General features: G+C 44.0%; 1 protein-coding gene across 2 annotated transcripts; it reads left to right on the forward strand.

The window, feature by feature from the left end:
• Positions 1–1,572: 1,572 nt before the first annotated feature.
• n4bp3 (NEDD4 binding protein 3) lies at positions 1,573–24,240 on the forward strand. Of its 2 annotated transcripts, none has more exons than XM_079167164.1 (10): positions 1,573–1,679; positions 18,880–19,151; positions 19,295–19,457; positions 20,092–20,301; positions 20,653–20,774; positions 20,917–21,112; positions 21,221–21,313; positions 21,415–21,666; positions 21,836–22,094; positions 22,657–24,240. In XM_079167164.1, the coding sequence occupies exons 2-10, from the start codon at positions 18,913–18,915 to the stop codon at positions 23,055–23,057; spliced, it is 1,935 nt and encodes a 644-aa protein (XP_079023290.1). In that variant the 5' UTR covers positions 1,573–1,679; positions 18,880–18,912; the 3' UTR covers positions 23,058–24,240. The 2 variants fall into 2 exon arrangements, with proteins under 2 accessions (XP_079023290.1, XP_079023291.1); XM_079167165.1 differs by lacking the exon at positions 1,573–1,679 and adding an exon at positions 8,453–8,485.
• Positions 24,241–24,457: the final 217 nt, after the last annotated feature.

Genomic DNA, 24,457 nt, shown 5'->3' on the forward strand with positions numbered 1-24,457 from the left:
TTACCTTTCAACTGGATGTTGTGAAGTCCTTGGACGGCAAGGGTAAAGCAAGTAAAATATGGAACTGATAGTCTCCAACTTTGCTTGCCCTTACGTGTCTTTCATATATTTACCCTTGATTGCTATTTACGGAAATAAGAAAAAATAATGTAATGCTGTAATTGGTTGTTTTTTGACATGCAGTATGTGCTGCAGCATTCCAAAAGTTTAATAGTTTGTATCTAGGGGCGCCAAAAAAAACAACTAACAACTAAAATAGACACTTGCGTGTGGTGACGGCATTGTTCTCGCTTTTGAGCGCAACTTCTGCGCGTCTACATTGGCGATGGCTTTGAGGGAGCAACACAAATGTACATGTGAATGACACATTTGACCTACTTATGATTCTATAATCAGTCAAAAAGCTATTTATCAAAATAGTAACAAATTATTGTGGTCTGCATCCGCCTACAGCTTCAGAGATCAACCTGAGGGGTCACAAGACAGATAACATAGTAGCAAAGAAGACAAGATTGAACCATTCAATTCAGGATTTAAGTGTGACAAATAAATCAATGAGGTAGGTAAATTATGCTGAGTGTTTGTTTAGTAAGAATGAACCAAACGTCTCTTTTTTGATAAAATTGTCATTATTTATTGCTTCATGAACTACACACGCTCACACTTCCATGACATAAAAAGACACGATTTATAGGTTGCAAATCAACCCTAAACATCAAATATCAGATGAAATAACCTGCATTAAATACATCTGTATCAATAACCTAGATATTTAAAAAAAGACGCAGGTAAATAACTAAATCTATGGTATAAATACACTTATACTGCTGTCTAGTGGTTGAAATGGTGAACACTTTTACTCTTCGTCTACTTTTATAGTCTGTACTCTGCGTTCACTCAAGCAACAGCACAATACGGTGGACAATTAAATATCAGTGCTAACAGCAGCAACTCTGCACACATAAAATGACTTTGATTAAACAATATTACGAACTGTATTACATCAAACAATGCACAGATTAATCGATAACATACTCCAATTAGCCCACGTGTATTTACTTATATTTATTATAACCCTGGTATGTGCTTGCATCATAGAGTTAACACTTCTTGCATACGCTCATTCTACTGCCTTGGCTTTTATTTTGACATATTCTTACTTGTCTTGCTTGCGTCTCTCTTCAAATTAAATTCAAAAGAATAAACAAAAGAGGGATTTGCAAAAAAAAAACTAAATTGGCTCGCTGTTTGAGTTTGGTTCTTATCGTTTTTGGATTCAGACAACAACAAAAAAAACATGATATTTCTCTACTTTCGATTTTTTGATTAAACGAAAACAAACTATCAAAACGTACGCGGACAGGTGGCGCTGTCCCCCTGCACAACTCCAACTGTGTCGGCCCAGTCACCGGGGGACAGGCACATGTTTCTCTGCCTCTCGTGTCTCCTCGCACTCTGTTCAAACCTCCGAGAGGGAAAAGAGACAGCCCGACTCTGCGCTTCCTCTCTGTTCACACTGCCAGCAGGCTGATCACTGTCTGGTGGGTTCCGCACCAAGTTTAGGAGAATATCCTGCGGAGCCACGTAAACGCTGTTTGCTTCATTATATAACCAGCGAGAGACCAAACTGCAGCAGAGTACCAGCGCTGGTCCAAGAGATGTCCTGCGTGCAGAATATGGTGAGCGGCAATTTTTCTAATCTTTTCGTGATCCGCTCCCTCCGTGCACATCATGCAGCTCTGCAGCCCGGGGATCTGTGTCAGTATTAGGGGCATGCTCGTTGTGGTCCATGATGATGGCATGTTCAAAACTTTCTATAGACTAGAAATGCTTTAATGTGTTGCTTAAAGTCTGTAAAGTAATGTCTCAACTGGATTAAAGAGTTATAGTCTCTTAATCAGGGTTAATCCTTACAATTAGTTTTCACTGTTGACCTGGCAACTGGCACTGTGTGAGAGAGAGAGAGAGAGAGAGAGAGAGAGAGAGAGAGAGAGAGAGAAGATGGATACTGATGGACGAACAATGTATTTTTTGTGTGCCTATTATTTCCTGTCACTTTGCAGCTATGGTGGTCTCCACTGCAGTGTATTGAATAGTGTTTGGCCTGCGTGACTGTAAATGTTTCGGTGGAAGCTCACACTCCAGGGTCTCTTTTAATGCACAGGAGTTTGGGGACAAAAGCTGTTTCTGTGTTTGAGAAAGCCTGTGTGTGTGTGTGTGTGTGTGTGTGTGTGTGTGTGTGTGTGTGTGTGTGTGTGTGTGTGTGTGTGTGTGTGTGTGTGTGTGTGTGTGTGTGTGTGTGTGTGTGTGTGTGTGTGTGTGTGGGTGGGTGGGTGGGTGGAGGGGTAGACACCAGCTCAGTCTTGGGGACTGCCAGGCTGTTGTCGTGGAGACCAGAGGCCACAGGTGACCTCTGACCTGAGGACTCATGGAGCGTTGCAGGAAGAGTCCTTTGAGTGTGGTGGTTGAGGTGGTTGAGGTGGTTGTGGGTGTGCGTGCTGACGCAAGTGAAGGAGCAGGTCTGACAATAGATGTGCGAGCTGTTGTTGGACACTGTGTGGTAACCGTTCCTGTAATTTAAGAATGGACTATAGAAGGCAAAAACTTGTGATAGCGGGGTGATATAATGCTGGTGTGAAGTGTATGACGCATCACTGACAGCTTAAGTACTGTTTAGGGTTCTAGTCACCGCACAAAACTGCATTTCTGCATCTCATCAGGCCCACTTCTGTATGACACAGAGGTGACTGAGTGATGAGATTTTTGCAATCAGCTCTCCTTCATCGTCAACTGGAAAACAAACCAAAAAATAGTGCAGTGTTGGCTAGAATTGTGTGAGGTCAGGATTGACTGCAAGAGGACTGTTTAAAGGGTCAGTTCACACAAAAACACAGACATTTAGTTGTTAGTTTTGAGGTACTAAGTGTCTGGATCTTTGGCCACCAACCCAATGAAATGGAGAGGAGTGAAATTTAATTTGTGCTGCAAAAGAAATCAACATTTGACTCAAACTTCCCAGATGGCTAGATAATAGTATTATGTGAAACTTGGTTGCATTTTTGTCACTTAAAAATCTTGTGATCATCATTAAGACCGTAAGAGAATACCATTTTAAATCCTTTCAAATATGTGACACTGATTATTGCCACATTATCACCATGGAAATATTTGATCAAAAGTATCATGATGCTGGATTTTGTCAATATCACAAAACCCATCTGTTAGCTAAAAACTGATTGGGACGACAATCTGTTGGCGCAGTCTGTCTCCTGGCTGCTCTTCTCTCTGCAGAATCAGCCGGACAGCTGATGTGATGTCTTCGTTCAGCTGTTTTAGCTCCCAGAGGGTTGACACTCCCCTGAGAGTGTGTGTGTGTGTGTGTCTCCTTAAAACACTGGCAGCTGATGAAACACTAATTCTGCTGATCGGTCAGATGTCTGCTGACCATTTGCTTCTTGTTCAGGAAGTTTGAACAAACTCCACGCCTCCGTATTCCCACAGTACGATGTTAGTCCTGCTGTAAAGCTTGAATAAAAATGCAACTAAATACAATAAATCAAACATCACCACTGTGAACTCCAGCACAATACACTGTACGGCTTTTTCCCTCCGTGTAGTGTGTAAGTGCATAGCAGGTCAGTCATGCATACTACAGTCTAGCAGATGGTGTAGCGAGGAGAGCTCAGTCATAATTGCACAGTGTTGGTAGAGATTTCCCCCTGAGGCCAGCCAGCTAATCAAACACTAATCAGTCCTTCTTCTTCGACATCGTCTGTGTCTACTCTTCATCTCAGTTTCCTCAGATTATCCTCCACTTTCTCCCCATTTTCTCTCTGTTTGCTGCTAATCTGGGGCTCGTCCTATTACCCTATTCTCTCCCTCCTGTGTGCACTCAGCTCATGGACTCTTTATAGAAAAAAGGTCATGCCTGATCACGCTGAGGGGAAAGTGTCGTGGTCTTACTCTTAGAGCTCTCACTCCTCGGTCCTCCCTCTGCCTGATCCTCTCTCGGGGCCGTCTGTCGCTGCAATTATAGCCTGACTGGGTTAAGATTTACTGTGTGGCTTGGCCTGGCGTGCAGGGCCACTGTTGTAAGGCGGTTTAGCTCAAAGCTAACGCAGTAAATGGTAATAGTTTGCATGACATTGCTTGTTAGAAAAATCTAAAAGAAAGTGTCCATCAAAGTGACTGCCTGAAAATGTATCTCCCATGTAAAAATCAGTTGTTTAACCACACTAACCGGTCAAACATGCGGTTATCCTCAGTCTTGTGTGCGCCTCAGTAAAACATTGATTTATTTTACACAAATTTCGGCGGGGTCAAGTCGTAGGGCTCACAGGCTTGAATTATTTTCCAAGTGCCAATACAGAGAACACGCCCAAGTTAATCATTATCCCCAAGTGACAGGTGTTTCCTTATAGCTTGAGATTGATCTTTCAAAGTATGTTGCATTTCCTGACACTTCCTCTTGACAGATTTTAAACTAAATTATAATTAATAAATTCAATTAAACTACTTCTCCTTGAGACACATTAAAGCTGGAGTTAAAGCTCAGTTCACTATGTGTAATGTGAATGAAGTTGCTTGTAATGACAAAGAGTCATCACCGAGCTCTGCAGTTCTCTTCAGCTCTGCGGAGCTTTTGGTTTTGGCAAGCAGCGTTTTCATCAAAATACTCTAAACACCCACTGTATGGTACCGGCCCAGCTCCCAACGGCAGACCAAGTTAGAGACTAGTGAACGTAGTGCAGCATTTATTTCCCTCAAGGGTTGGAGGAGACCAAACCAGAGCCAAAAGGAGAGTCACTATTGAACTGTTTGATAACAAGTTTGCAAAAATATGGTGATAATATGTCAGTGTTGGTGTTTACAGCTTGTTCCCTTGTTCCCTAAGGGTCCAAATAAAATTATATTTATAAGCACCTAAGAGCTACATTTTGTGGAGTACTTTTAACACCCGTGGGTCATATGTAGTTGTCAATGTCAAGTCCTATAAGTGTCCCTGTCTTAAGAAGCAGAAGTTAAGGCATGTTAAGGCAGGAAAACCCAAGTCTCCATACGATCAGATAATAACACCTGGAATGCAAACATCACAGACGCATAGGTGACAGCGTGCAGGCGTCTGAGCCAACGTGGGAGTTTCACTTTGGCAACAAACTGGGATGTCTGATGTAGATACATCTTCTCTACTTTCATTGTCTACTCCAAAGAGATCACATATTTCTCCAGACACTTTAAATACACAGCCTTCATCCACTTTCCGCAAACGTCATACCTGCTGTCTACTACATGAATTAGATGACCATTGTGTTTGTGTAGCCATACCTGTGATTTCTCTATTCATGTTTAGAAGAAGGTTAGATGAAGCCACACTGTCTGCCAGAAAACAAATAACTTCTCAATACTTTTCACAGCACTCATGGAAAACACGGAACATCACAGACTTATGATAAATAAGTTCAGCGTGACTTAGCATTACTGTATTTGGCACAAAGAGGAGCTAGCAAAGTGGCCTACATCAAAATCTCTTCTGCTGCCAGATAGACCTGGCAGATATTTCACGTTTAATCACATAAGTGTACTGTGTCCAGTATTTCCTGGGTTATTACTGACTGCGTGGTTGGTTGACCTGTCACCTGACTGCTGAACAATAGTTTTATCCTCATGGGACAAGCGGGACCCCCTGACCTTCAGAGGGGAGAGGTCTGCGAGTGTAGGAGGGTGGACGGACCCCATGCTGTGACCTTTGTTTTCTAAATGTCACCAATTCAGACGAAAATAACCGCTAAATCTGGCGGCATCACATTCTGGGACTATTGTCTTGTTAACGATGTAGCCTCTTTTCGCCGTGAGTCAGCCCAGCCTCAACGTTTCCTCGTGTTTTTATTGATCCGGCTTATCGCCCAGAGAGGAGCGCATGCAGTCACCTGCCTTCTATAGATATCAGCAGCAGTAATAGCTACGCTGTGTTTGTGTGTGTTGGGATGAAGTGTGTGCATGCGGAGTACTTGGCCCTTGTCTCTTTTATTTAGTCTGATGAGTTGTAGCATTGCAGAACACAAGGCCACGAGTCGAAGCCCTCCTCTGCAAGTGGGCATTGTTGTTTATTTATATCAGCGAGTACAAGTAGCAGTCGTCGAGGTGGCCGCAGCTATGTTCTCTCTAACAGCATTTCAGTTTGCTGTCACATCCTGTTCTTTTACAGGAAATCAATACGGTGGATTTAAAGGTTACACTTAGTTGCCGTGACCTGCGCCTGTCTCACTCAGGTCACACTGGCAGTAAAGTGGACTCGCTGGCACTGTCCTTGTCTTGTTTTTTTAAGGAATTAGTTTGACATTTTGTAAAATACACGTCTTCATTTTCTTGCTAAGAGTTAGATTAGAAGATCAATATACCACATGTATTTGTTCGTTACGTGTGAATATACAGCCAGCAGTTGGTTAGCTTAGCTTAGCACAAAGACTGGAAACGGGTGGAAACAGATATCAGGCTGTGTTCGAAGATAACAACATCTGTCTTGTTGTTTTTAACTTCAGATTTGGTCCGAATTAAATAAGCATGTTAACTAATTAGCTTTAGACTTGCTGTTAAGTGGATTTTGTTACACACAGACTAGAGTTTAGCGGTTTCCTGATGTTTTCAGTCCTTGCGCGAAGCTAACCCAAGCTAAGCTAAACATATGCTTCAGATTTACTGTCATAAGTGTTTTCATCTAACTCTTACAGGTAAACTAAAAAGCACATTTCCCTTTATTTGTTCATGTGAAATCTGTCCATGCGCAATTAGATACTCCCACTATCTTCTTCTAAATCCTTACTGGCAGATTTTCAAAATGTCATATCTTGTTTTTTCTAAAAGAACTGACACACCGAGCTCAAGATAATGTCATTTCTTGATTCATTTCTAAGAGCCAGACATCCAGCATGCCTCCCATAGCTGCTTCATGTAATTTTATTGTCCAGAAGAGCTTAGGCAGAGGAAATGAGTCTAGCTTGGGTTGTTGTTTCGTCTAGTTGACTGGTCAGACAGGTACAGTATCTGTAAGCAGGCCCTGACTCGTCCCTCTCTGTTGTTTTCTGCCTCACATTTCCATCCATGCACCTCCACATTCCTGTTCTATCTTTGCCCTATCCTCCCTCCTGCTGCTGCCATTTTTCCATCCCCACTTGCAACTGAAAATCTGTGGAATCTCAGACTGGATATGCCTGCGGGGCCCAAAGGTAATGACAGGGGTACCGTAGCGGCACCTGCTCAAGTGTTGGACTGCTCTGCCTGGCTTTGATGGGGTTATCCCCTCCTTTCATTTTTTCAGCAGATTTTCTTCAAATTGCACTCGGCAGGGCCCCACAAAACATTGCATTCTTGCTCTGGAATGCCTCTAATAGCGTGCCAATCGCTACATTGTGCATCTCTGGTTGGCAAGGTGCTTTATTAGCGGGGATTCCTGTGTGCCCACCTATCGGTGCCAGCTTTAAGAAGTCCAGATACCTCCTTCACTCCCCTCAGCTCGGCGGCCTACATCGCATGGCGAAGAAAGGAGTCACTCTCTCCCGGTTAAGGAGCAGAGAACAATGTACTCTCTTTTCTCCACCCCTCAGATGCAAGCGGCTCCAGTTTGAGTTATGTAACTTGATACGTTGCAGAACCCATCCAGTAACCCAGCCTCAAGAAGGGGGACTTACACTCAGACTATTGTCCAGACGGTCCACGCTGAGACAACCCCCACATGTTCTCATTTTCCATTCCTTCCTCATCTGCACTCTCTCATTTTTTCCAACCCCTCATTCCTCTTTCTCTGTGTTCCTGCTGTCTGCCTTTTGACCTAAGTCTGATCTCTCATTATTGTCTTATTATCCGTGAGCAAACAAGGCAGATTGTGTTATTGGTATTTGTCCAGTGAAGCTGGCTCTCGTATGTCAATGCAGGCTCTGGATTGACCGCCTCAAAGTTGGTTCACATGCGGGGCTTTTGTTTGTGAAACTGGGAGAACAAGTCCAACCACACCGGCCCCTGAGAGGGCTGAAAGAGCACAAAGAGATGAGCAGGTGAGGAGGGGAAGAGGAGGAAAAGGGATAGGGTGTAGAGTGGGCAGGAAAGTACCAGGTTCTCTCAGGGGAGTCAAAACTGGCGTATAGCTGCTGCAAAGGTCGACCTAAAGATTTCTCCCTGTTCCCTATATGAAACAAATATATCTCCATGCTGCTCTCTGTAATGAAACCATCCTCACGCACTGCTTAAGATCAACTTAGTCTTCTATTTAGATCAGTGCAAAGTCATTTTGTCGTGGCCTGCAGGTCAGCTGTTAGGACCGGGCAGCTCCCTCCCATCCGCACCTCCCAACCAGCATCACAGACTGAGAAACAGGAAGTCATAATCATGGCGTGATAATCAGCAGCGCGGGCATGAGACAGAAAGAGAGCGAAATAGAGTGAGCATGGGATCAGGAGCAGAGAAGTGAAGCTTCAGGTGAACAAACAGACAGGTAAATAAGTTACCTTTTTATCTCTGTTATTTTAGATTTTTATTTGCTTAGAAAAGGCAGTCTTATGATACTGAAAGTACCTGAACTCTACAGTCTACTGTGTCATACTGGGCTTCAGATCAAAGCAAAAACTTGGCTCACCTGTGTGTGTGTGTGTGTGTGTGTGTGTGTGTGTGTGTGTGTGTGTGTGTGTGTGTATATTTTATACTTTCCTGAGCTTGCTGCTGCGAAAGTTTGACTTTCGGCTCAACGCGCTCTGAACTCACTGTGATTTAAGGCTGCGTTGTCAAAAGAACAGCTTGAGCTGCAGAGAGAAGAGGAAAGCAGCCTGATTGTTAATTACTCATCCCACGGGGTTGAATTGGAATTAGCTAACTTTTTAACTAGATCTTTTCTCCTGGGCGAATTACAGCCCCATTCTCCCCATTCACTTCCAGCAGCACAGAACCAATATGCTAATTAACTGTTAATTATTGAATGTCCCAAAAATGGAGCCACATGGTGTTCAAAGAACAGTATACATGATTATCTGCTCCACTGAGCTGTGCAGCATGATTTCCTGAAAATAAAACTCTTTTCATTAAGTTATTTATTTTTTTTTTTTGGGTGATTGTCGGTCTGATGGTCTATTTGTGTTCCCGGAATTCCCCCTGAGGACTATTCGTGGCTCAATGTTGTACCCAAGCTGGGTAACAAGATTTTCCTATTGAATCGTGTAGCTGGAGGCAAAGCGGCACAAGGTGACATTCTCCTCATGACGACGTTTAACTGTTGTTCCGTGTTGCTTTGCTGTCATTGTTAACAGTGAAGCTGTGACCTGTGCCGGCTGAACAAGCTGGTTTTCCGTAGTGCCAACTCTGCTGCTTCTCAGCAACTAACACACAACAAACACTCACTTTATTTACAGAGAAACTCCACAGGAGGAAAAAGTGCTGATCCTGTGACTTGGCATCAGCATGCGTCAGCATCAGTGTTTAGCATCAGGCTGCTCCGCTCTTCCTCTGGTGTTACAGTGCAGATGAGATAAAAGAAAAAGTGTGCTGGGATCTGATCTGTAAAACTTTTTATCTATGCGGCTTATTTAGGCTTAAATAGGAAAGAATAAAAATGTAAAGCAGTCAAACGGTGAGTCAATCCATATCTGTGTATTCCTCTGAATCCCAATCAATGTCTCAGCTGCAGTCCACACGTTTACCTCTTTGTGTTTGCGCTGCTTGTGTGGTCTACCGCTGGGGGTGTTTGGATGGATGCACGCACGCTCACCGCAGCTGCTAAGTGGAATTGGTTCAGGTGTGGGTCGATGTGGGAACCACTCGATTTCTATCTCTGTAATCACAGAACGGTGGTGACTCCTACATGAACCGCTCCAGGAAACAAAGGAGCCACAGAGAGAAAAGAGCCTCTGCTCACGTCTCCCACTATCCTCCTCGCTCTAATGAATTTAATAAGAAGCTCTTTTGTCTTTATCAGCTCAATTTAACACAGTGTGGCTCCCCCGCTCTGATTACGTGGTAGAATTATCAGTCATTAAATGTCTGATGTTACCAACTTAGCTCTCATGGGAACTAAGGCGCTTTGGGTAACAGACATCTTATTTTCTTAAGTAACCCACAACACTTCAGGGCCCGTAGCAGAGAAACAGGCCCCTGTCCTATCACCCATATCAGCTTTATAGGTTCTGTGAAGGCACATTAATAATTACCTGGGGAAAAATGTAGGGAATGTGAGTTTGTTTCCTCACATCGTTCTCTCCCTTCACATTCTTCCCTCTGAACTTGTGCTCCGTGTTGAACATGCTCTGCTGATAGCAGCGGTTGGCAAACATTGTACAGACTTTGCTTGTTAACGAGTTGAACAGAAACCAACAGAGAGACTCGAACTGGTTTCAGGATAAGGTCAAATAAATGACATGCCACTCTGTTGTTTGCTTTCTCACAAATTCCGATGAAGTTATTGAGGAAATATTTCTGTAGGGTGCTGTTTTTGCACTCCTTGCTTTATCCAGCGTGATATATTGCCGGTGGAATCGGGCATGAAATGGAAAATCTGGAGGAATATTCATCTCAGCACTGTAATACTCTCAAAACAAGTAGACATGTTAGTTGGTAAAGATATATCATCGTCCATACTAGCTTCGGAGTAATGCCACTCAGACACAAGTCAGCAGAGTTTGATACATTTTACATCTGCAGTCCATCACCTTTAATTAAAGTATACTAAATGTCTTAAGCACAGGACATTGCTGGTTGTTTTTTTTCAAATCCATATTTCTCTCTTTTTCATTCGGAGCTCTGTTACTGCAGCAACCCCAGCTGACAAAATAACATGATCTTGAATTTTTACTTATAGACTGATGACTAACTGCTATACAAGATCAATACTGTCTCCTTATTGCCATGTCTTTATCGACTGGTGAGAATACTGACTTTTTGCTTAGGACCGGTTAGCTTAGTTAGTGTGTGTAGCTAGCTATCTAGACCGTGTAACATTAGCTAATGAGTCAGTCAGAGACGGTGCTTTGAAGCAAGTCATGGTGCTAGCATTAGGTAGCTTGCTAGCAACAGCTGCTAAAATCTGCTAGTGACAGTTAGTCGGCATTATCGAGAGTATTCTAGAAATGAGAGGCTGCTTTTGTCTGGCCGACATCAAGGACCTGTTGTTTCACTCAAGACATTTGAGGGGTAGCAGCAAACCAAGCGGGGTCTATCTGCAGTCTCACAGACACATAACTACACAACATGCTACGAGATTTTGAGCCTAAACTTAACCGAACTGCGACCGCTTCAACGGTGTGTCATGTAGTACTGTAGATAGACCTGCTCGGGTGAACCTGCCAGCACTATAAATGTATATTTGCCATGCAAAATTAGAAAGATTGACAGGTGCAGCAACAGTAACTAAGGTGGGCAGAATTTAGCTAATGGGCAATTTGATTGTTTCCGAGATAATTCCTCCAGCAACAATTAAATTGCCTGGAGATAATTCCTCCAGTTCAACCCCCAGATTACTCATGCAGGACTCAACATTTCATGTGATGGTAGAACAGATGGACATATAAAATTAGAAATTCTATTTTAGTGAAGGACCACAGTTTGTTTTAAATGATATTTGCCTTTATCATATTCTAGTTACAGATGTATTTGGTTAGGATGTTGTTTTTACCACTCTGGGTAATTGGTAGATTAGTAGTGTATGTGGGCATGTGTATGTGTGTGTGTGTGTGTGTGTGTGTGTGTGTGTGTGTGTGTGTGTGTGTGTGTGTGTGTGTGTGTGTGTGTGTGTGTATGAGTGTATGAGTGTATGATGAGTGAAGGGCAAGTGGATGTCACTTAAAACAACACTGAGGTCAGCTACTTATCCATTTGCCGCTAGTACTAATCTCTCTTTATCACACACACACCCATATGGTTTAACCTTGTAACCAACACAGGCATTCATCTAAACAAAGTTAGGGATTATACAATCAATCATTTGTCACACCACAAATGGAAGACTCTTTGTACTGTTGGGAGGGAAGCGGTTGTTGTTGAGTAAATGTTCCCATAAATAATAATAATAATACATTTGGATGTAAGAGGTGGCCCTGTGAATACACTCCCTCGGGTGCCATCTTCTCACGCTGAAGCAGCCTGCTCTTTCATCAGTCAGATCCAGATCAATAAGGTTCCATGAAACACCAGTTCAACCAGTCACCCCAGATAACCCAACATTGCTACTGTAGTCAGAGCCAGTAATTGAATTCTGTGCAGAAATACAATACCGGAAAGTCAGCAGAGGCAGTTAAGGCCAAGGCGCACTGTACGGACCGCCATCGATGGGATAACAGATGCAGCGTGAGGAGACCCACCTCAGCTGGTCCGCCTCAGAGGAAGTGTTGTTTGCTGATTTCGTGGATTTGAGTCCAGGTTAAAGTCCAGCCAGTCATGATAAGTATGAAGAGAGTTTTGGGTTTTCTCTTCTGGGTCAGTAATAAGGGAGGCCGCTGTGGAAATTATTAGTGAGGGTTTGATAGCATCTTCTCTACTGGAGAAGGAACCAGCTCAAATCAGACGAAAATGTTTAATATAAATATTAAGAAAAGATAATGAGATGGATGACAGGCATGGCAGCATTTGATGAGGAGGGATTTCAATTGGTCCAACATACTGTAAATATACAGAATTGATTCACTGGAAGCTACGACCCGCAGCATATTTTTACACATCAGGTCTATTTTCATCTGTTCTTCGCACTACAGTGAAAGAGTGTTGTTGTGTGGACACTGTGTTAAACTTAAGATTATATGTACTGTATATATGTGTGTATGTAAAGCTGTTAAGCGACTACACTTGTACTGAGACTCTTATTATATCAGTAAAAGTAAAATATTGCTTTAAAAAAAAGCATATTAGTCCATCACACAGTGCCGGCCAAATAGTTAGGCTCATATGTCATTCATAATCATGACCTCAGGTTGTATACAACGGTATAGTATGGTACACAAGCTGCTCCGGTGTTCCCCTGAACGTGGCACTCCTCCCCCTGTGAGAACTCGTTGAATAAAACGTCTGTGTCTGCTCTGAACAGTCTGTGGGCTCAATAGCGCCCTGTATACTTCCATGACCAAATATGACCCGCTAACCTCTGTAAAGACTCAAGTGTTGCTCATCAATGGAGAGAGTGTGAGCCCGAACACTGGGCCTTCAGCTCTCGCACCGCCACGTCTAACCGCCAGTGAATTATGTTTCCCACAGAGAGACTGCTCATCATCTCGAGCGCCGTGAAGTGAAAGTCGACCTTTTTACCACAAAAGTTCTTGAGAGAGAGAAGAAAGAGAGAGAGCTTGGGGGCATTTGACTACATTTCCATGTCTGCATGTAGCTTGTCAGATTTTACAGATGTAACATCCAAACTGCCTTCAGACGCAAAAAAAAAGGAAGGAACATTTCACGACCCGGCTTTTCAGCATCTTTGCTCCCCTGAAAGGCCTCGAGGTCCGTGGAGAAGAACGAGGTCTGTCTGCCTAAATTGTCTGCCATCCATAATGAATAACCTGCTAACAATTAGAGGCCGCTGCTGAGCACTCCTCTGCTGTCATGCCCCACAGCCAGAGACACTCTCACACTCACTCATTACACGCTGGCGCGTAACATCCAGTCAGAGAGGGAAGCGCTCCGGATGGTTCCTTCCTATGATCATCCTCTGGCACAGTTCACCCTGCTGACGGATCTAGACAGCCGAAACGCCACAATGTCAGATATCAGTCACACTTGATATTTGCATTATACTTTAAATGCTGTGCTCTTTGTGGTAGAAACGGGTCATCCAGAACATCCATGATTATTTTGGGCAATTGATGAGATCCTTGCTTTTTGTCCAAAATGTTGAAATGTACTGTACTGTATCCGGTCATGGCAGAGGAGGAGTTAAATATAATACTGCAGTGAGATGAAATAAGGCCAGCGGCTGATTTGGTAATCGCACTATATTGTTTTACACAACTAACAGCTGTGAAAACTAGCGAGCGCAGCTCGGATAGAGCTTATATAATGGAACAGTGTGCCGTGTGGGAGTTTTAGATGTAACCTGCAAAGTTACCCCACAAACGTAAACAAACTTTGATCATGGATCGGGGGAAGAGAGCGCGTCGAGGGAAGAGGGCAGAGGGTCCGGAGCTGCGGAGCCACGCAAATGCTTTTTTCGGGGCTTTGTTGAGTGAGAGTGGGAGTGAGCGTTTTTTTTTTTTTTTTTTTTTGTGCATCAACAAATGACGAGCCCGAGCTTGTGCTCTGTAAAGCATCTTTGGAATTTGGCTCCCTCTCTCTCTCCTCTGTCTCAGTCCCAGCGCTGACCTTTGTGTCTCTGAGGGTTTGAAATGTCCCCTCTTCACGCTCAAGCGTTTCATTGAAAGCTTTCTTTTTTTTTCCACGCAGGACACCTGATTACAATATTTTAGGAGAGCGCGTCCTTGAAAACCCTCCTCTTGAAGGCCGCATGTGTCGTTTTCTTTGTGATTATAGTAAAGTAGCACTTGGATGGTTTTCTAGATGAGTTAGGATATCACCCTGAGAACTGTGAATGCTTACTGAGAGGCTTTAGAGACGCACACCTCTCAGCAGCATGTTCACATCTTTCCTCTTTAGTATGCACTGCTTTAGAAATAATGTGGTTTCATACTATATTCAGTATCACCCTTTCCCTGTGTCAAGATAAACTGTGAGGTCCCACAAAGTAATTATTCTGATGCATTCAGCCTGCTGACGAGGTGTGCTGACTCCAGCATTTAACTATAGCAAGGAGGCCACCAGAAACGAGCGGCAGCGGATGCAGGTGAGCGTGTGCAGCATCAGAGGGATAGAGAGCCTCACCTGTTGCCTTCGCAACACTTTGATACACTGATCTCAAACTTTTATTGCGCTCCATCAAAGTGAGCAGCTTTTGAAAAAACCTCACCACTGCCTTGAAAGACGCATAAATCAAGAACAGAGCACTTTTCAATTAGACCATAACTGTTCAAGGTTGGTTGGGAGCTCTGCTTTGATGTGTGTGTGTGTGTGTGTGTGTGTGTGTATGTGTGTGTGTGTGTGTGTGTGTGTGTGTGTTGCCTTTCAGGGCCCCATGGTTCGTCGAACGGCTGGGCTGTAAATCTTGCTGTGTCTCCTGGTTTACTCGGGGCCCATAAACTAGAAGGCAATTAAGAAAAACAACTGGATGCAAGATTTCTTCAGTCCTGCGAGATTTGTGGCTGCGACATAAAATGATTTTCACCCTCCTGTCTACCCAAAAGAAATTGCTTTGCCTCACCCACCCTCACCTCAGCCCCGGCTTCCCATCAAGCATCGATTGGCCTCTCATGTCTGTGGCAGATACAAGACACAAACAGAGTAAAATACCGTTTCTAAAAATACCGTGTCAGACCTTGGCCCGTGGCCATTAGGTTTGTCACACTCGTGATTTATTCATATGGTGTCAGACACACACACACACACACACGCACACACTCAGCATGACCTGCACCGACTCATATGCGTCATGTCTTACTCTGACCCGAGACACAGACTTCCCGGTCCAACGGCACCACAGCGCTACCAAGTAGTCACATTATACTTCATAATATTCATCATCATATTTCTTTAGCCTGACTTCAGCCTGTATTATATTGGCTTATTAAGAGCCGGATGCTTTAGTGCAAAGTTTTACATTGGTAGAAATCGTACCTCATGAATATAAACATGAGTAGCTTGGGCTGCTTTGATCTCGGACTGGCTGAGAGCCCTGAGTGGAGTGGGCTGGAGCTGCCGTTGCACAGTTCTCTCTGCCCATTTTAACCATTTGCATAATTGTTATAACTGTCGAGGCCAGCAGTGCAAAGCACTTGATGAATGTGGATTGTAGTAGATGAGGAGATCCTGGAGTGTCACTGCGGGTGTCTGTGCTCATACGTAGTATGTGTCTGTGTGACAGCAAGTGAGAGAGAAATTACTTCAAGGTGGCTTGAGTGTCATGAGTGTGTACTAACTGAGAACCGAGTCAGGCGGAAGGATGGCTGAGTCATTAATGGGGATGAGCCCAGGTTTGATCCCCCAAGCAGCCAAACACCTGCAAAGCACTCTAGAGCATCCACCATCCACGCACTTGGTTCAATTAATTTCACTACTGTATAAAAACAACAACCTGCAACGACCTGAAACTAGCTTGACATGTGTAATCAATCCATCCATTTTTTTCTCTTAAAGTTCTGCTATTGCACTATAGTATTGCAGGAGCCAGCAAGAACAGGTTTAGTAGCTCATCTTGTTGGAGTGTTTTAAGGACACTTTTTTTTTATCTGAGGAGTCAACCTGTCAAGCACCCTTTCTAATGCAAGAAAAAAAAACTGCATTCATGTTTGCTTACTGGTTATATTTCAGGTTGGATCTTGTGACAGCATACCGTTCCGGAGTGTTTTGTTGGCAGCCATGTCTCAAATATCAGATGTCTTGGAAATGCACGAAGGAGGAAAATGCATTACCACATATTAAAAACATGTTCTTTGTGATGAATAACCTAATCTAAAGCATTGTTTAAGACTAAAATAACTAGAGTGCAGATCTCCACCAGGTGAAAATGAGTGAGCGCAGTTGGCGAACCCCCAGTCTGGACACCAATGGGCTGATAGAGTCGCCAAACACAATTCATTCTAACTCAAAAACAAGCTGCGACGTATGCAAGCAATCGTCTCAAAGTCGTCGTATAAGACACCTCATACAATACTGCCAAAAGTAAAAATATAACTCGCCAAGAGTCACTCACGGACGAATGCACACATGTGACCGATCGCATGGTCCTCGTGGCGGAGATATTAATAACAAAATGAATCTTGAGATTTGTGGCGGGGTTTGAAGAATGGTTAACAGTAATGCTGGATATTTAAAATTGGTTGTTAATGGGCTAATACAAGCAGAAAGTCCTGTATGAACCTTTGAACTCTACCTGTTCTAGGAGCGCCACATAAGCTCGAGCACAAAAAGGGAATTTGCCTCCCTCTGGTCCTGTTTATAGTCCGAGAGACTGCAGCGTGTTTTATGGTCTCGAGAATGTTTTATGGCTGCTGGGGGTGTTTATGCACGAGGAGAGAGAGGGTCAAAAGGGTGAAATCAATAGTGAGCCTTAATGAGGTTGTCTGAAAAGAAGAAAGGGAGGGGATATGTGGGTGATGTGACAGACGATGTTGAAAGAAGATTTGCTGCATAGAGCTGAAAAGGCTCAAACTCAAATCGACAAAACAATAGTTCTCCTTAGGTAGGTGTTGGGGTAACTTGGCAACTGATTTTAGATTTGTCAAAGTCAGGAGAAACTTGCTTGTCGGCGTCATTTCTTTTCTCTTCAAAATGTCGCCTGCGGTGACTGACAGGGAACTTAATCTCACACAGACAGCCATCATATCTGTGGGAAATGTATTCAGGCCATGCGAGACGTATGAAGGCACACTGTGTGATCGGTACATTTGGATACACGTGGTTTCCATGAGAGACAGGAAATTTGCAAACTAAATAAGCTGCTGCAGCAGCATTTGATTCATTGTCCATGATGTCTATTGTTACCAAAGCACTTATGTTGAATGTTTTTCACTTTGTTTTTTTAAGGAAATGAGCCCTGCTGCTGTAACCTAAATGGATCACATTTACGAAGCAGGATTTAGATTTGACATACAAAAAACTACAACCTAACCCTCACAGATTCATGTGATCCTGTTGTGGGAAAGGATAACATGAGCCTCCGAGAGGGAAGCGGATGCTGTAACAAATGCATTATGAAATAGACATTATCAAATTGCTTTGGGGTTTGTCCTCTTTGTAAAGACGTAATATTACATTCACTGCTCTGCTATGATAGGGTCTTTTATGGAGGTTATTTGTGTGTTTGTTCTGTAGTGAAGTGCTACGCTGTTGTAGGAAGCTGTGTTGTTCTAGCTGTGCTCTGAGACAGCTGTCTGTACGGAGAAACACAGCTGACGAAACGCCTGTCAGCTTGTGCTCTTCATTCCAGAGGTCAACGTCCAGTCAGGGCAGTAAAGGGGCAAGAACTGGACTTTATTTTATTAGTTAGTTATCAGTTATTACAGAGCGGCTCTATTTGCTTTATTGATTTAAATGTCGGTCGTTCCACCACTTTGGTCCAGACTAAGATAGCTCAACACATTTTTGTACAAAGACATAAGCTCCCCGGAAGTTGAAGTGTAACTTTGGTGATCCCCTGACTTTCCATTTAGCGCCACCATGAAGTTGTCATTTTGTGATGGTGAAAAGTCTTGTCAACCATTGAATGGATTGGCACAGAGGATGCATCATAATGATTTTGACTTTTACTCTGTTTAGTCCTAATTAGCAAATGCTGCTCTGTAAATTCATACTAACACGGTAAAATAGCACATTAACGGTAAACAACACTGCATCTGCTAAAAATCCACATGTTAACCACACAGAGCCACTAGAATGGCTGTAGAGTCTTGATTGTGTTCAAAGCCCTAGAGCTGCAATATTTAATCAATTTATTGATATTTGATAATCGATTCATGGTTTTGGGTCATTTAAAAAAAGAAAATAAGAAAGATTGGACATACTTATGACAGTGGATGTTTTTTTTAACAAATACAACAAAACATTTTTTGAAGATCTTTACCAACCCTTGCTGTAATTGAGGAAATACTCACCAGATCAATCAACAATTGTTCTTTGCAGCCCTAAAAAGTCCTGAATGAACAAATCAAAATGTTAAATGTGCTTAAAATACAGTTTGCCAAGAAGCAGGGAACATCTTACATCGAGCCTATAAGGACATGTTGCCGTCAACAGCATGGTCATCTTGGTCATCAGCTCATTATTTAATACAAACCGGTCGACCTACTAAACCTTCATTTTTCTCTTTTTTTACAGAGCACCTTACCCCCCCACAGAGCCCTGTAACCAATGGCAACCTCTGTCCAAACTCTTCCTTTGACCCGTGGCCCCAACAAAAACTTCCGTAACCCGTTGCCCGCCTCGTCCCGTTGCGGCATGGGAAGTGTAGGCAGCCTGGTGGAGAGGCCAGATGTGTCTCCGACTAAAGGCAGCCGTGCAGTGCCCCAGGTGAGACCCAAACAGACCAACGGCCTCCTGAAGAAAGGCTTCACCCAACGGGAGCTCCTCAACTACCTCAACATCACCAGGTGAGTGCTGCTGTAAAGGAGCAGATGCTTTCAAAGAGCATTTCGCAAGCTGCACCTTTTGAAGGGCGAAGTAGTCTGGACTGGAAGGTACTATAAAACGTGACAGGACTTGACCTCGGTGGACCTACTGTGCTTCCAAACAGAAAAGAGCCTAAAGCGAGCGACGGTAAGAAGGACGTGATCTCTGGCCTCAGCTCTGCCGGTGGCCGTGAGGACGACGGCTTATACGCCAAGGTCTACCTCAAAGACGGCACCGAAGTAGATCTGACAAAGAACTCACTGCCTAGTGGGGGCAAGTATGAAAAGGTGAATATTCTTGTATAAAACACTGCATCGGGTCACATTTTGGGGATTATTAAACTCTATTACTAGAAGAGTAAAATAAATAACTTAAAGAATCAGGGCAATGTTGAAAGTATTCCATATTAAAGGTACTTTAAAGTATCCTAAAGCAGTAGATATGAGGGGGACAGAGTCTCATTCACGGTTTCAGGCGCAGATGCAGCTGAATGACTTCCCATTGTGTTCTTTCTATAAATGATATACAGCCAGTGACCGGCTGCTGGAGCTGTGTTACATTGATTAGTATCACATTTATACATCTCTGGCAGCGTGGCACAACATCCCTCTGGCCTGCTATCAGCATAAATCAGCCCTAAATCTCCTCCAGTGAAGCAGCATAGATTGAGAATCTGCCACTTTCTGTGTTGCAGAATTTATTGCAGCAATCAAATCTCACCTTTTTACTTGCTTGAATTGGTCAACAGTAAGAACACAGAGGGTGGGGCAACATTGATTTAATAGAAACATTGTGATTTATTGTGCCGAAGCCCAGCCTCCTTTGCTGTGGGTAAAGTCTCTCTCTCCCCTTTAGCCTCCACTCTGCTACATTTTTACCGTCTTTGCGTCCTCTATAATTCCCCTTGTTCTTCTTCTCCAGTCTCGTTTAAGGTCTGCCTTCAAGCCTGTCACCCCCAAAAATTTCAGCTCCATGCAAAACCTCTATCCAGCTTCCAAGTCGGAGGATGTGGACCATGGCTTTTCCAACGGGCTGCACAGAGCCTACGCCCATGTGCCCAAAGCCATCTCCACCTCTTCCTCCTCTTCCTCACCGTCCCGTCATGGAGGACCGACATCCAGCGGTAACAAGGTATCTTAACACACAGTAGTAACTTAAAGCCTCCCTCCAGTTACCATTAATCAATGTCCATGCCCAGGAGGTGGTTAGTCCATTAATCTGGTTGTTTACTTCCTACAATATCTCACACACCTTCTCATAGATTTCAATTTAACTCGTTTGGAAAGTTGAGCTGTGGGCCAGGGGAACAAGTAAATCAGGTTTTGGATCCAGGATCCAGTCTTTGTGCATTGATCACAGAAGCAAAACAATGAACTTCACGCCATGTGTCATTTCATTCAGCCATTATTTTTGGGCTAAAATGAATATTTTCTCAACCTATTTATGTTACAGTGATGAATAACTGTACAATCCTGACTGTAGGCCCTCTCCTCGGTACGTGGGACGAGCCAGGAGGATGATAACCTGTCAGACTCAGGCCATAACTCCATGAGCAGCCTGCCGCCGTACCGGCCTCCCTTCCGCCCACACCTGTCACACATCAGGTCTGCCGCACTTTTATTGTCTTGGCTTTACATTGTATTTAAAAGAAGTGTTGACATAATTGATTTTTTTGCTTAATGACTGTGTGGGTGGTGATAATGGAAGAGATTTCAATGGCCTTATGGGTTTCCATTTGTACCCTAGTGCATCTATGGGCCAGATCAACACCATTGGCTCCCTGGACCGTACCTCTCTGGCCCAGAAGGCTGTAGGGCCAGGGGGCGTGGCCATAGGGGAGATGGCGTGTCGGAGCATGGCAACCCTGAGCCGTCTGGCTCCATATGGAGGGGAGGCTCCACCTCCTTATGAATGGACACTCTCCCTGTCTGTTGAGGAAGTGGTGAGCACTGCACAGATGGATGGATGGATGGATGGATGGGAGGGAGAGAGGATGAGCAGGTCAGAATGATTTACATACGTGATAAGTCCTTCATGTTGTCTTTTCCAGGTCCGGGATCTGGAGGAGCGCCTGGTGGAGAAAGAACATGAGCTGAAACAGATGAGGAGAAACCTGGATGAGAGTGAGGGCGCCATCGCTCAGGTGAACCATATCTTACTGGTCTGTTCTTCATCATCAATCTATACATCCATCTGCCTCTCTTTTGAAGTTTGACCCATCCTCCATCTGCCCGCCGCATGCAGGTGTTCGAAGGGAAACAGCGTCTGTGGGAGAAGGAGGTGGAGGAGCTGAAACGCCTGTATGCCGCCAAGCTGCGTCAGGTTTCCCAGCATGCCCAGCGGTCCCAGCGCAGCCTGCAGCTGCAGCTGTTCAAGGCCGAGCAGGAGAAGAGCCGACTGCAAGAGGAGCTCGACAGCCTGAATAGGGAAAGGAGCCAGGAGCACGGAGCCATGGCGAAGCGGACCAGTCCCACTCTGGAGGAGACGCAGTGGGAGGTATGGCCCTGGGAGGACACGGGGGAGGAGGACACTTAATGGCAGAGAGAAGCACTTCAAAAGTAGTCATTACAGGCTACACTGGAGATAACTGAATTCCTTTTCTTGTTTGTCCTATTAAAATGATCACAACCAGTCCGTAAAAAATGTATGTTTCTCCTTCCCTCAGGTTTGCCAGAAATCAGGGGAGATCTCCTTGTTGAAGCAGCAGCTGAGGGACTCCCAGGCGGAGGTGACCCAGAAGCTGAGTGAGCTCTTCCAGCTGAAGACGCAGCTCAGGGAGACCCGCACAGATCTGCGCAACAGGGAGGGCCAGATAGATGCTTTAAAGCTAGTCGTGCAGGGGACACAGCGCCGCAGATGCCCCTCTCAGACTGCACACGAGGATGGAAAAGGAGCTGAAGAGAGTCCTTCAGCTGGGGCAACAGGTAGATCCATGCGTCTGTCTCTTACTTGAGTGCACATATCATCACTGGGATGTTTTAACTGTGTGCTTCAATGGTTAAAAGCAATACACGTTGCTTCAGTCATGCTGAGGCGCCACAAGGACACATAAGAGTTGAAGTTAATTTGTTGACACAGCACTTTACCAAAAGCAAGTCTCCGAGCACTTTACATAAATTTAACTGGATCTAACTCATTAAAATTCAACCACAGCAACAACAAAAAGTATACTGTATCAAACCTACTTAAGCCTGCACATGCCAAGCTGACATACATGGGGAAAAAAAGTAAAAGAAGCAGATAGAAGAAGATAATTACATGCTGCAGACTGTTTCATATCACAGCAAGTGAGGCATCTAAACTGTGTTTCTTATCCACACGGCTGTATGTGGGTTATTTTGAGTTATGACGTTTATATGCTTGGACCCCAAATCAGGTTATTTGCCTAACCAGGTCATGAGTTCTCTGCAGCCAGTGTATTTCATTATACATCCCCTACGGCTCTGCTGGACTGTAGTTGAAGCCATGTGAACCGCTTGCTTACAGGAGGTTGCGGGGGCCCAACAGAGGAGCGTCTGCGCGCAGAGCTCCTGCTGGAGCGACGCCAGAGCGAGGCCCAGGCCATGGCTTTCGAGGAAGAGAGGCAGACGTGGCAGATGGAGAAGGACAAGGTCATCCGCTACCAGAAGGAGCTGCAGGCCAGCTACTTAGAGATGTACCACTGCAATGAAGTGCTGGAGAGGGAACTGCACCAGCTGAGGGAAGGCAGAGAGCAAGGAGGAGGAGAGGGAGGAGGAGGAGGAGGAGGAGGAGGAGCACGGAGCAGGAATGGGACATTGGAAACAGAAGTGCCAGAGCTGAGGAGTGAGAAATCGGGCGAGAAACAAGACGACAGACCTTCCTCTGGTTTGCCGTGGATAGACAGAATTGAATCATCTGAAATTTGAATGTGACAGACTTACTGGTATTTGCAATGCAAAGTGTTTTCACTCTGAACTATGGTTTCTACTGAAGCCCATGTCAACTGGAGAAGGAAAAAACTAGAGTTACCACGTTAGAATGATGAGATAGTCAACATGATGAGATAAGTAAAAATTACTCCATTGTGACCCAAGTCAGATTTATGAAAGATATAAATAAAAACATTGTTAATAAATGATTAAAAAAATCGGAATGCTTTCTTACACAAAATAATAATAATAGTCCTTAGTCAAGATTTTGATCTGCTGCGTGAACATGAACAGATACTAAGTTAAAACTCTGACTTTGATAAGTGGGTTTTTTTTCATCATTTTTCATCTACTTTTCTTCTTCTCCTGGAGAAAATGAGCTTCCCTGGATTCCTTACTGTTTGCAATTCCCTTGTTGAGTGTTAAATGCCCTGATCCTGCAAAGACTGGACCAATGAGATCCCACAGAACACACTAATGCTGAGGGCAGCTGCACAGAGATACTGTCTGTGCCTCATCTGTCCTTGGCAACTATGTAAAAATGCAGCCAAACACCTAAACTGTCTCGCTTACCAATTAGGAACTTGTAAATGAGCAAATTGATATCTTGATTGTTACTATTTTGTGTTATATTTTGGTAGTTACTTTTTGGATTGGACTGCTGTATAGTCTTCTTGACGGTAACCAAAGGATTCAAGGGGATTTAGTGTGGCCCAGTGACATCTCCGCACCCGTTCAGTCTGTGCAGAAGGTTCCGTGCGTCTCTGGGTTAAGTATCAAGGATTAAAGCGATCTGGTGCCACGGTACTAATGCTGTGTCTTTGCCATCAAGAAAACTGTGCCATACTTATAAAAACTGGTTCTTTCTCATTCAGCTTCCAGCTCCTGTCAGGTGAGATCTATATATTTTGTGCATAATGTCATTTTGATTTGATTGGCCTTTAGTCGTGGTACTTCAAGCACACTGTTGTCTTAATGGGCATATTTCCACTTCTTTTGATTGCAATGAAAGCGATCAACAGACAGGGATCCTGAACATAACTGCCCTGCTTCTTGGTGCACATATCCAGCCAATAACAACTCAATGCATGGCATGGGTGAAGTTGTTCTCTTGTATTGTTTGTTTTTAATATATGAACATTCAAACGCCAGCTCTCAACCGACCCTTCAACATACTGTGACTCTTGTGTATTTACTGGAATTAAAACTGTACAGTATAAATATAAATATACGTCTGTTTTGGATTCATAATAAACGTTTATGAAGTGGTGTGAAAGGTGTTTGGTTGGTGCTTGCCCCCCGATGTCGTTTTCGTGTGCAAATCAAGGCCTCCTACCTTTGCCTGACTTCAACTTTTCAGACTCGCCAAAATGTTCGCTGTGTAACTGATGGCATTC

The sequence above is a fragment of the Pholis gunnellus genome, assembly GCF_910591455.1.
Source record: "Pholis gunnellus genome assembly, chromosome: 10".
NCBI classification, from domain to species: Eukaryota; Metazoa; Chordata; class Actinopteri; order Perciformes; family Pholidae; genus Pholis; species Pholis gunnellus.

Bases quoted from the DNA above. Each gene is read 5' to 3' on its own strand.
- n4bp3 (XM_079167164.1), top strand. From the start codon at position 18,913: ATGGCAACCTCTGTCCAAACTCTTCCTTTGACCCGTGGCCCCAACAAA. The intron at 19,458-20,091 runs GTGAATATTCTT...CTTCTTCTCCAG, and splicing joins GTGGGGGCAAGTATGAAAAG to TCTCGTTTAAGGTCTGCCTT. The intron at 21,667-21,835 runs GTATGGCCCTGG...TCCTTCCCTCAG, and splicing joins TGGAGGAGACGCAGTGGGAG to GTTTGCCAGAAATCAGGGGA.